At 37.3% G+C, this 11,934-nt stretch overlaps 1 protein-coding gene across 1 annotated transcript; it reads right to left on the minus strand.

The window, feature by feature from the left end:
- Positions 1–3,434: 3,434 nt before the first annotated feature.
- LOC101296635 (agamous-like MADS-box protein AGL62-like) lies at positions 3,435–3,965 on the minus strand. The gene has a single exon (XM_004292099.1). It carries the CDS (start codon positions 3,963–3,965, stop codon positions 3,435–3,437), a length of 531 nt encoding a protein of 176 aa, XP_004292147.1.
- Positions 3,966–11,934: the final 7,969 nt, after the last annotated feature.

The raw sequence follows: 11,934 nt of genomic DNA on the forward strand, positions 1-11,934 counted from the left end.
TTTCAAGAACGGTCTTCTGACAACCGGGGTACACATGGGTCTGTTGGAAAGCAAGCAGTTTGTTGTACTTGTCAATACCAGCAGTGTTGACAACTCTAGGGAAGGGCTGCACCGGGTCAGGCATATACTGTCCTTGAGCGCATACACCGCTCTCATAAGGAAACATGTCGTTTATGAAGACCGTTGTTGGATCGTTGGATGTACTGCCCGTCTCAGAAAATTGGCCATGATCATGCGGACCCCCAGATGATGTTTCACCATGATATAACCAACATGTGTACTTCTCCCAAAACCCGTTACTCTTCAGGTGCTGTTATACTTTGTCAATCGCAAATCGATGCATATCGTTGCGACACTGACATTTCGTGCACGGGCAATAGAAAATTGTATTCCTGTTAGCATTAGCCAGCGCATATTCCAGAAAACTCATAATTCCTTTACCATATCTTTTGTCCCATTTTGGAAGCGAAATCCAACTCTTATCCATATCCTGAAAATATAACAAAATATATATGGATAACGCTAGCTAATTATTAATTAAATTCTATGCCATATATAAAATTTTAATTCATTTATATATATTCTATGTACTACAACTAATTAATTGATAACAAATTAATTAACACATATATATATAGATATACTTAATTAATAATTACATAACAATATTATATATATCAACATCATCACAAAATCATCATCAACAACTTCATACCATCAACACAATATTATAAATTAATTAACATATATATATATATCTACTACTTATTAACAACAACTTTATATATATTATCAAATCATCAACCAAATCGATCAACACACATATATATATATACATCAAACGTACTCAAAATCTATCAATTCAATCACACTCAAAATCGATAAACTCAAATAAAACTCAAAATCAACATATATACACATGTACATACCTATATATAGCTCCACTTCTTAATTATGGACAGATTTCAACAACACCCAAACTTTTTCTCCCGTTTTTTCTTCTCCCGTTTTTTTTTCTCAGATGAGCTGCTGTCCAGATCTGCGAATATAAAGAACTTTAGCCGACGAAATTTATTTTCGTCGGCTATAGTCAACTTTAGCCGACGAAAATATAATTTAGCCGACGAATGAAAATTTCGTCGACGAAAAATTGATTCGTCGGTCTGGTTTTTTTTTTTCGTCGGCTAACATCTTTCTTCTGGTAGGGGGGGGGTTGAATAGGCATTTTTCAAATTTTCGTTGACTTCTGTTCTAGAGGATAACAATGGCTTATGTTATCCCAGGTTCACAGGATACAATTTTGTATAAAGTAAAATGCAGTAAATAAACAATCAACACATAGATGTATTTTACTCGCAGAAACCCTAAATCAAAGAGAAAAACTGCGCGCCCTTTCTCTTGAGGGACAAACTTTTCCATTATGTTGAAATGACTTCTTACAAGAATAATAGTTCTAAGGATACAACAACTCTATGCTATCCTATCTAGTCTCAAACTAGTCTAGACCTATTTTCTCTCTTGTTTCTAAGCAGCAACAACTTGGAACACATTCAGAAGTATTGTTTGTGAATTTTCAGCTACCCAATAGCTGATTCAACCTTGAACACTTCTTGGGTTGGTTGCACTACACATCCCTCATGGTATGAGTTTATGAAAGAAGTTTTCAGTTCAAGCTCTAAGATTTATAATCACAAGGAAGACTTAGAGCAGCATGAACAATGCAAGCTAAATCTATACTCAATAAGAAAAATGCAATATAGCAATTTTCAACAATCAGTGAGCAAGGCCAAAGCTATAAGTATATATAGGCAGACAAGGCATCAAATAGATGACACAAGCACAACTACCAACTTGTTTTAGAAAAGGCTTTGGACATAAATGATTGGTCATAGAACTGAAAGAGATGTAACCAAAAGGAGAGTTGTCACGAGCCAACTCAAGGACACAAAGATACCTTTCCTAAACAAGTTTGATTCAAATCAAGGAGCAATAAGGTTGTAGAACCTCTTACTCGGTCCATCAGTGGACAACGACTTAGCCAACAACTACTGGTCAATGAATCAAACATAATCCAGCTTTACATTCGGTCTATGCATCATAATACCAAGCTGGAGCCTTGGACAGCAAACCATTTGGTCACGGGTTGGCACAACAAAAGATCTCAACCCTAGACTTGGTTGAGCGCCAAGACATTTACAAAACTCAGTTGTCAAATAACCGTTTGAAAACAAACACAGACCTATTAGAATATGCTAACAAGATCTTTGAATTCGAGGACAACAAGGGACTCAAAACTAGGATAGCAAGCAAGGCTGCTATCCTCTGTGAAAAACACATGATATGTATATGCATGATTTACTTGAGACCATGAGAGAGTTAGTGACTTCAGAACTTGTTCTTCTTGTTCTTCTTAGCAGAGAGCAGTAACTTCAGGTGTTTTGTGAGATAGAAGGATTGCCAACTATCTTTGTACCTTCAAATCTTATATGTGAAGTTCGAGCCTCTAGGAAGACATCGATCGATGACAGACGTACTAGAGCAAGTTATTGCACATTTCAGAAACTTGCTACCATACCTAATTTTCCAGGTCAACTATATGTACAACCATACCTAATTTACATATCTAATTAGTTATAAACATAATTACTACGGAGAAAGTGAGTTAAATATTATCTCAATTCCATGTGTAACAAACTTTTTACGTAATTAATTTCTCGAGTTTGTAATCATGCAACGTATATTGTTTATAGTAATCATGCAACGTACGTAGATTGTTTATACATATGCATGTTTAGTAGGACGTTCGAAACTTCGATCAATTCAATAAATAAAAAATTCTATGTTTTATAGAATTTCTTTATCAGATTGCATTAAGTTTTACGCATCAAACCACGAGTTGATAAACTGAAAATAGGAAAAAGATGAACCATGCATGTAAGTACAACATATTTTTGTAATCCCTAAGTGGGATCATATGTTTGCCCATATGAAAATGTCGATATCCGTCTCAAATTTCTTTCGTAAGCTTTAATTGTTTGCTCTCCACACAAAAGAGACATCTAAGGAGAAGAAATTAAAGATGTCCACAAGAACAATGATTTGTAACAAAAAATCAATGAAACATAAAATATAGATAAACTTAGGGATTGATCTAAACCATGTAAGCAACATAATAACTCAATGAAAACAAAGAAAGTTAAAACATTCAACACCAAAAAACATAATGTAACAAAGGTAAATGAATCAGTATCTCAAACAAATCCATGTCCAAGATCGTGATCAAATTGCCCGCCAAACGGAAGAAGATGAAGTAATCAGAACGCATGGCGTTGTGGCTCAACGAACACCCTCATGAAAAGACCCAGCGAGGGCGACACTAGGTGGCATAAAATCCCTAATTCCCCTTCCAACCCCTATTGTTACATCCTGGTGCATCAGCTGATCTTGCCTTTGTTGCAACCTTCGGACCGTTGAGCTACAATACCATGCAGCTTAACCAAGTCTCTTTCAAACGAGTTTATCTCTTCACGGTCCATGTAGTCTAATAACCTCTTGTATCGCTGCTCTGCTTCGCAAACCCTATCTGTCCTTGTAAGCACATCCCTCTGTTGTTTACAATTTATGAACTCCTCATCTACAACAGTGTACTCCGTGTTGAGTTCCTCAATTATGGTGTGGAAATTTCCCAAAAACTGATTGGCGATGTATGGGTTGGCGAGGGGTTCAGGGTTCACCAACAGAAAACGGTCTATAATGGCTTGCACATGAGGGTGGCCAAAAGAGAATGTTTTATTCCCAGCAGACCTTACGATTACTGCCATCTCTACACTTGTGAGTGTGCAAAGCTCACTTGATTTTTTAAGAATGCTAGACTTTCTCTTGGAGAAAGTAACTGACCGGTATGTCTCATTCTCTATTTTTTGCAAAGGTATCTTTTGACGACCTCTATTGACCCGAGCCGCCATTACAACAACTAATTGAAAGAACAAGAATTTTCTACCAAACTCTTTGTTTGTGAACTGTGGTGTGTTGTTTGTTTAGTATAGGTGAGGTGTTTATAAGATGTATGATGTTCTTGGATATCTTTACATTTGCTGTCAATGTTATCTAGTTTTGTGTTTTAATTCATATACTAGTAAGGAAATTTAAGCAATTATAGTATAGTATACAAAATTAAATAAGCCTATTACACTCATAACCGATTATGTAGGAAGGAAATTAATATTTAGGAAGCTGTAATATGTGTGTATCCTTATGTTCTCATACCATTGCTGACGCTAGTGATAATGTTTCCAAATAAATAAATAAAAACAATATTAACTCTTACAACAAAGATTAGCTTGCATATTTATATTATAATCATGTGTGCAAATGTGCAACCAATATGGACAACAATAACCATATATAGTTGTAATTGTCTAAATATTATCTAATTCAATTTCAATTATGAATACAACTTAGGCTTACTTGACCCACTTGTCTATATATAATCATCATGGCAGTAAATCATCTAATTGGATAATAAATATGAAAATTATCCTCAAGTCATTTATTTTACATCCTAAAAATTTCCTCTTGCGCTCCCTAGCTAGCTAGGTATCTGAACCCTCCCTCTTAACCTTGACACTATAAAAACTATGAGAGATAATACATACAATAGATAGTATTATGTTTGGTGAAACTAATTTTTTTTTTTCAACAGTATACAAAGAAAAACAACCTTAAATTACAAAATCTCTATGACAACCACCACCTAAAGAGTCAAATAAAAAGCTTGACTAGCTGCAAGAGGAAGAGATCTGCACCAAACTTGTGTTCCAATTTTATGTCCCAGTTTTGCAATAGCATCCGTCACAAAATTCGCTTCTTGGCGAACATGTGTGAAAGAAAACTGACCAATTTGAGAGGCAAGGAAGAGAATGTCTTTGACAAGAACTTGAATCTTCCAAGGAGTAAAACATGTACCATTGATGGAATTGATTAAGATTTGAGAATCTTCTTTAACCAAAATTTTCTAAACCATGGATCCATGCTGCTAAAAGACTCGCACGTAAAACATAAGCTTCAGCTGTGAGAACATCATTAAGGCCAATATGTTTTGTAGATGCTAAGATAGATTGACCATATGCATCTCTAAAAACAACGCATGAAGAGGCAGAGTGATTATAGACAGATCCGTCAAAATTGAGCTTAAGTGATTGAGGAGGAGGAGCACGCCAACGAATAGGCTTAACAAACCTGCAAAATCTCTTAGGGTAAGTTGCATTAACAGTAGAATAATACCAAAAAAGTTTCTCTGTAGAGTAGACAACATTTTCAGAATGAACAAAACGGTTTTTAAAGATTAAGTCATTTCTTGCTTTCCAAAAAGAGTACGCTGTAGTAATCGCAATTTCTAAAAATGATATAGAAGAAGGAGTAGCAGATAAGGAATGTAGCTAGTGCAAAAAGGAATTAAAAAGATGAACTTGAAAGTTAGGGAAAGTTAACTGCCAAATTTGTTGAGCAAACCTACAATGTAGGAAAAGATGATCAGCAGTTTCTAAGGTAGAGTGACAAAAAGGACAACTTCTATCAACCTGTAAATTAGTATAGAGTCTATCCCTCTTAGAAAGTCTACTTCTAATGAGTTGCCAGACAAAATTTTTAACTTTAGGTGGAATATAGAGCTTCCACATTTTCTTTAAAATAGGGGTTTGAGAATGAGCTTCCAGATTTTGAGTCAGTAGACGAGAGGCTGAGCTAACAGTGAAATGTCCATGGCCAGTGAGACCCCAATTCAAATTATCAGTTTGAGGAAAATAAGGGAGAGGAATTACTTGGATATGTTCTACTACTTCTTGGGGTAAAATAGTAGAAAGCTTCTGAATATTTCACTGTTGGTTGGTAATATAGTCAGCTACTGTTTCAGAAATATTCATATGTTCATGTTGGTTTTCAAGAATGAATAGTCAGGTGCTGTTTCAGAAATATTCATATGTTCATGTTAGTTTTCAAAAATATGCTACTGTTAATGTTAGTTTTAAGGATCAGGCCTCTTTCCTCCGCCTCTCAATCATTCAATTGATTTCTCTCTCTAACTGATCGATTCTGATGCCACCGCCTCATCTTATACGCCTTTAAGCATCGTCGTCGCCGTTACGCCTGAGGGAAGATTCCGACAGAAGAATACATTCCAAGTTTCTCTCACTCCCTCTCTCAACCTCTCTTCCCTTCGCCATCGCATCAAGGACATACTCAGCGTTGTCTCACCCTCCTCTTCTTCGTCAGCTAACCGGAGATTGGCTTTTCATCAACAATTAATTTTCTCTCTGTCTTTTAAGATTGGTTAATTTGATTTCAATTATTTCTCTCCTTATCAAGATTTATCACATTTTCCTTTGTGTGTTCAGGAATGGGTTCCCTCCTTTAACTAGAGATAATGTCTGGGTTTCCCAGGTAGTACAAGTTGATGTTCTGATTTTCATGGAGATATTTTAATTACTTTTGATGTTTATTTTTACCCGTGGTTGAGTTTCGCTGGCGGCCAATAAAGTCGGATCAGTTTGATGCAGTTGAACTGATACTAGTAGTTAGAGTCAGTTGTTTTTGGGTTTCAACTATTGGAAACAGTTACCCAAGGCAGTTACTTTGGGTTATTCCTAAACCTATCCCATCTTGCCGAGTGTAGATTTTGATGTTTACAAAAGGGTCTGCGTGCTCTTTTGAGCCAACGATAAATTAGGCCTTCAGCTATAATGGCTTTCCACATCTTTTAATTAGCTGGTGGTACTCTTTCCTCGGTTTGGAGTTTTGTCCCATAGGGTTTTATCTAAACAAGATTTTAACGAGGTCACCTCATTTAGGGCTGAGGAAAAGTGAAGACATTTTCCACTTCTCCCATTTTGGTTATAAGTATGGTCCTTAAGTTAAAGTTACATGCAGTGCTTGTGTGTTTTTGTTTCTGTTAAACAGTTACGCGTGACCCGTGGATCAATCTTGCACCGATATTGTCCCAACTTCACCACCTTTAAGGTGTTGGGTTTTAATCACAAAAGGCCTTGGTACAATTGAGTATGATCATTCCAAGTCCGACTCTCTCAAGTTTGATACCTCCAATCCATACTTCCTTCATGACCACTCTGACCATCCCGGTTTGGTGTTAGACTCAAAACCTCTTGATGGTGATAACTATGTGTCTTGGTGTATATATAGCTATGTCAAAGTCTTTCAACACCAAAAATAAACTAGGCTTTGTCAATGGCACTATCAAGGCGCCTTCAAAGAAAACCAACCCAGATGATTATGTTGCATGGACTCGTTGCAATGATATGGTCTATTCTTGGATCCTGAATTTAGTCACTCAGGATATCTCTGATAGCGTTATTTACTACGCTACTGCTCATGAGGTTTGGGAAGATCTTCAACAGCGTTTCTCTCAAGGTAACGCTCCTCGTATTTTTGAAATTCAACGAGAGATTACATATCACTGACAAGAGAAGCTCTCAATTTCTATACAAAGTTGAAGACCCTGTGGGACGAACTGTCCTCTTATTCAGACACAACTTGCACATGTTCCACACAAAATGATCAACAGAAGCTTATGCAATTCCTGATGGGTTTAAACGATTCCTATAGTGCAGTGCATGGACAAATCCTTCTGATGAGTCACCTCCCATTGGTTCGTCAAGCTTATTGATATGTTTGTCAGGAAGAAAAAGAGAGGCTGCTTAGTGCCACATAAATTGGAGAATCCAGTACAAGTGCTGCTATGGTTGTCAGAAACAATCAACTTAACCAATCAGGTCGACGTCCCAATCAAGCAGCTGAGCGATTTGGTCGCTCTTACAACTCTCAAGATGGACGACGTCCCAATGCCATCCAGGCTCTTTCAGAAGGCGTCCTGAATGTATTAATTGTGGGGAAAAAGGACATTTTGTCAAAACTTGCTACAAAATAATTGATTATCCTCCAGATCACCCAAAGGAGCATTTAAACAAATTCATAGATGTTGAGAATCATGATCATGGTTCTGCAACCAATCAAGTTTCTGAAGGGTTATCTAAAGAAGATTTTAGATATGTGGTATCAGGAATTTTCGAAGCACAAATTCAACAGCTTGTCTCCATTCTAAATGTCAAAAATGGAGGTACGAATGCTCAAGTCAATGCAACCACAACTAAACAAAAGACTCCACTAGGTTTGTCCAAAATCTCTCCTAATTGCTGGATCATTGACAGTGGCGTAACAAACCATGTTGCTTCATTATCAAAATTATCATCTAGAGTAAAGCATTGTTCACTACCTCCCGAATTGCCTAGTGGACAGAGGTGGAGAGAGAGAGAGAGAGAGATAGAGAGAGAGAGAGAGAGAGAGAGAGAGAGAGAGAGAGAGAGAGAGAGAGAGAGAGAGAGANNNAGAGAGAGAGAGAGAGCAAAAATTGTTGCAAAGGGATCATTGTCTTTAAATTCTGCCTATTATTTGCATGATGTGTTATGTGTGCCTACATTCAAGGTTGATTTGATGTCTGGTAGTCGGCTAATGAGAGTCTTGCAATGTTCAGTTACCTTTTTCCTTTATTGGTGTGTTTTGCAGGATCTGGCTACAAAGAGGATGATTGGTTTGTGTAAGGAGCGTAATGGCCTATACTACTTGGTGACTTTAGCGACAAAGAGAACCTCGACCAACCCTTCTTCAACCCTCGCCAACAAACCAGCTTGCAACCTCACCACTTCTCCACCGATCTTTGGCATAATCGTTTAGGACATGTTTCCCTTTCTCGTCTTAATTTCATTGCCAAGAACTTTTTACATGTTTCTGTTAATTCCAATAATGTTTGCCATATATGTCCTTTGGCCAAACAAAGTCGTATATCTTTTAGTGTTAGCTCAATTTCATCTAAAAGACCATTTGATTTAATTCATTGTGATACTTGAGGTCGCTACAAACACCCTTCTCTTTATGGTGCTCAATACTTCCTCACTATTGTTGATGATTACACGTATTGTACCTGGGTTTTTCTGATGAGACACAAAGATGAGACACAATCAATTTTGAAGCATTTTTTTTAGCTATGAGTCTATCCAATTCTCGTCCCATATTAAATCTTTTAGAAGCGACAATGGCACCGAATTTCTTTCACTCCGATCTTTCTTCAAGGATAATAGAGTTATTTTTCAACATTCTTGTGTTTACACGCCTTAATAGAATGGGGTTGTAAAACGCAAACATCGTCATATCTTACAAGTTGCATGAGTTTTAAAATTTCATGCTCATCTTCCTACTCAATTTTGGGGCGAGTGTGTTCTCTCTGCTGTTCATATTATCAACCGACTTCCCACTTTTCTTCTTTCTTTTCAAACTCTTTTTGAACGGCTTTACAATAAGCCTCCTTCCTTTTCTCATCTTCGGACTATTGGTTGTCTAGCGGCTAGACTCTAGCCTATGCGACAAATCCTCGTATTGCTCATAAGTTTTCTCCCCAGGCCATCAAATGCGTGTTTATTGGCTATCCTGTTGGACAAAGGCTTACAAATTATTTGATCTTTCCACCAACAAAAATCTTCACCAGTCGAGACATTATTTTCCATAAAAACGTCTTTCCTTATGCATCTATTGAGCCCAATTCTACCTCACCTTCTTTGGGTACCACTTCAAGCCCAATACCCAATCTCATACCTGACCCAATTCCCTTTGACAAACCTAAATTTTCATCTGCCTCTGTCCCTAACGCTACCCTTGACAGCGCTCCCTCATCAGACCCGCTCAAACTCAAATTTCCCTGAACCTAAATCTCTCCTTCTCCTTCCTCTGTACCCATAACCTTGCCACCATCGCCACCTTCACCAATCGACTGCGCCTCCTCTTATCTCGTCATCAGAAAGTTCCAATTGGATTGTCACCAAGTGTTCCGTAGTTTGTTTAGTCCTAATTCATTCCATGTGCAGACCTTGAATCGGGTTGCACGTGAGGAGGCGTGTTAGACCTATTGGAGAGGAATCGATCCCACATAAAAAAAGTGGCAAATAAAATATAACTTATTAGTGGGTGGATAATACTTAATTGTACCGAGGTCTTTTGTGATCGATTAAAACCCAACACGTTAAAGGTGGTTAAGTTGGGACAGTATCAGTGCAAGATTGATCCACACGAGTCCATGCAACATAATCATCTGGGTTAGTTTTCTTTGAGGGCCCCTTGATAGAAAGACTTCGACATGGCTATACACCAAGACGCATAGTTATCACCATCAAAAGGCTTTAAGACTAACACCAAACCGGGATGGTCAAAGTGGTGAAGGAAGTATGGATTGAAGGTATCAGACTTGAGAGAGTCGGCTTGGAAGGATCCGATTTGGGATTGTTGACTTCAGCGGAGAGAGACCCTTCATGTATCTTAACCATGATGATAAGGAAAAGATAAGGTTGTTACTACACGAGAGTTAGGGTGAACCAGATGTGGAGGGTAGTTTTCAGACTTGCTCTGGTACCATATTAAACAGCTATAAGCGTGGCCCGTGGATCAATCTTGCACCAATACTATCCAAACTTAACTATTTTTAAGGTGTTAGGTTTTAATCACAAAATGCCTCGGTATAATTGATTATGATCCACTCACTTATAAGTTATATTTTATTTATCACTTTTCTGATGTGTGATCGATTCCTTTCTAATACGTCTAATAGTTTCTTGGCTTTCAACTTCAGGTTTAGATTGTCTTTATTGACTCTCCACTGCTTATACCTTGTCATTCTTATCTTGTGATGTAAGGATATACCACAATGATTGTCTAATATTTTTGACGTTGATGTATCTATCTAATCAAACATCAATGAAAGTTTCTTATTCTTTAAAAATAAAATAAAATAAAATAAAAAATAAAATAAAAAACTAATTTTAATTTGTAATTTTGAAAACGAAGGATGCATCCTTCTATTCTTGGTAAGTCTGATTCAGCACTGGCTTGACGGTGATAAAGATTTATTGCATGCGCGTACTGCAATTTTGGCAGTCGATCATCGGTTTCCACTGCCGGCCGGAGCAGAAATATCAAATGGTAGTTATTATGGTTCGACAATGATTCGAGTGCCACTGTGCTCTGCGCATTGAATAAAATGTAGAAGGGGGTCCAATGAAGAAATAGAGATATGCAGAAAACGGTGGGCGCCCAGATTATTGACTCAAGAATTTTCCATACGTACTCCTATATCGATCGTGGTACAAATGAAGCTTACGTAATGCATCCCTACATATCTGGGCACTGAGTCACTGACTGGTTTGGTTTGAAATTCAGAATTCGAACCACATGGACTCCATAACTGCTTCATTCATTCATGGTCATCTTTTTGTTTTTGATTTGGGTACGTACTTGATCATTTCAGTCTCATCAGTATCTCACAGTACTCCCAGTTTCAGTCCGCACATGCAATCTAGTTGCATGGGATTCAGGTTTCATTGAAATTTGAACTTTGAACCAACAGTAACATTTATTCAATCATTGTCTCATCCAGATAGATGATATCTGTGTGCCAAACCAGGAATGATAGGAGTGTTGTATATAAAATGAGATTGAAGTTTTACCCAGTTACCTCTATAAATTAATGGGTTTGAAGTTCACATATATATATTGAACTTGATATTTCTTCAACTCTTTGGTTCTCTAATTTTCTATCCCATAGCGATCTCTCTCCCCACCGATCGATCAAGACGGGGTACTCATGCTTATGATTCCTTCAATCCTTCCTCCATCCCTAGCTCAATGCATTACCGAAACTACTTAGTTTCACGTACTTACCTTTGCATATGATACGTACTAACTTACTCTAACGTTAGATTATAGTGTTCTACATTTTGGTGAATCAAGGAATAGATAAATCGAATTATTTTGGAGATTATAAATATAATATATATATATATATATATACAAGAAGGATATGAAGCGGACGTCCGCACTCGG

This window comes from Fragaria vesca, linkage group LG2 (assembly GCF_000184155.1).
Source record: "Fragaria vesca subsp. vesca linkage group LG2, FraVesHawaii_1.0, whole genome shotgun sequence".
Taxonomy (NCBI): Eukaryota; Viridiplantae; Streptophyta; class Magnoliopsida; order Rosales; family Rosaceae; genus Fragaria; species Fragaria vesca.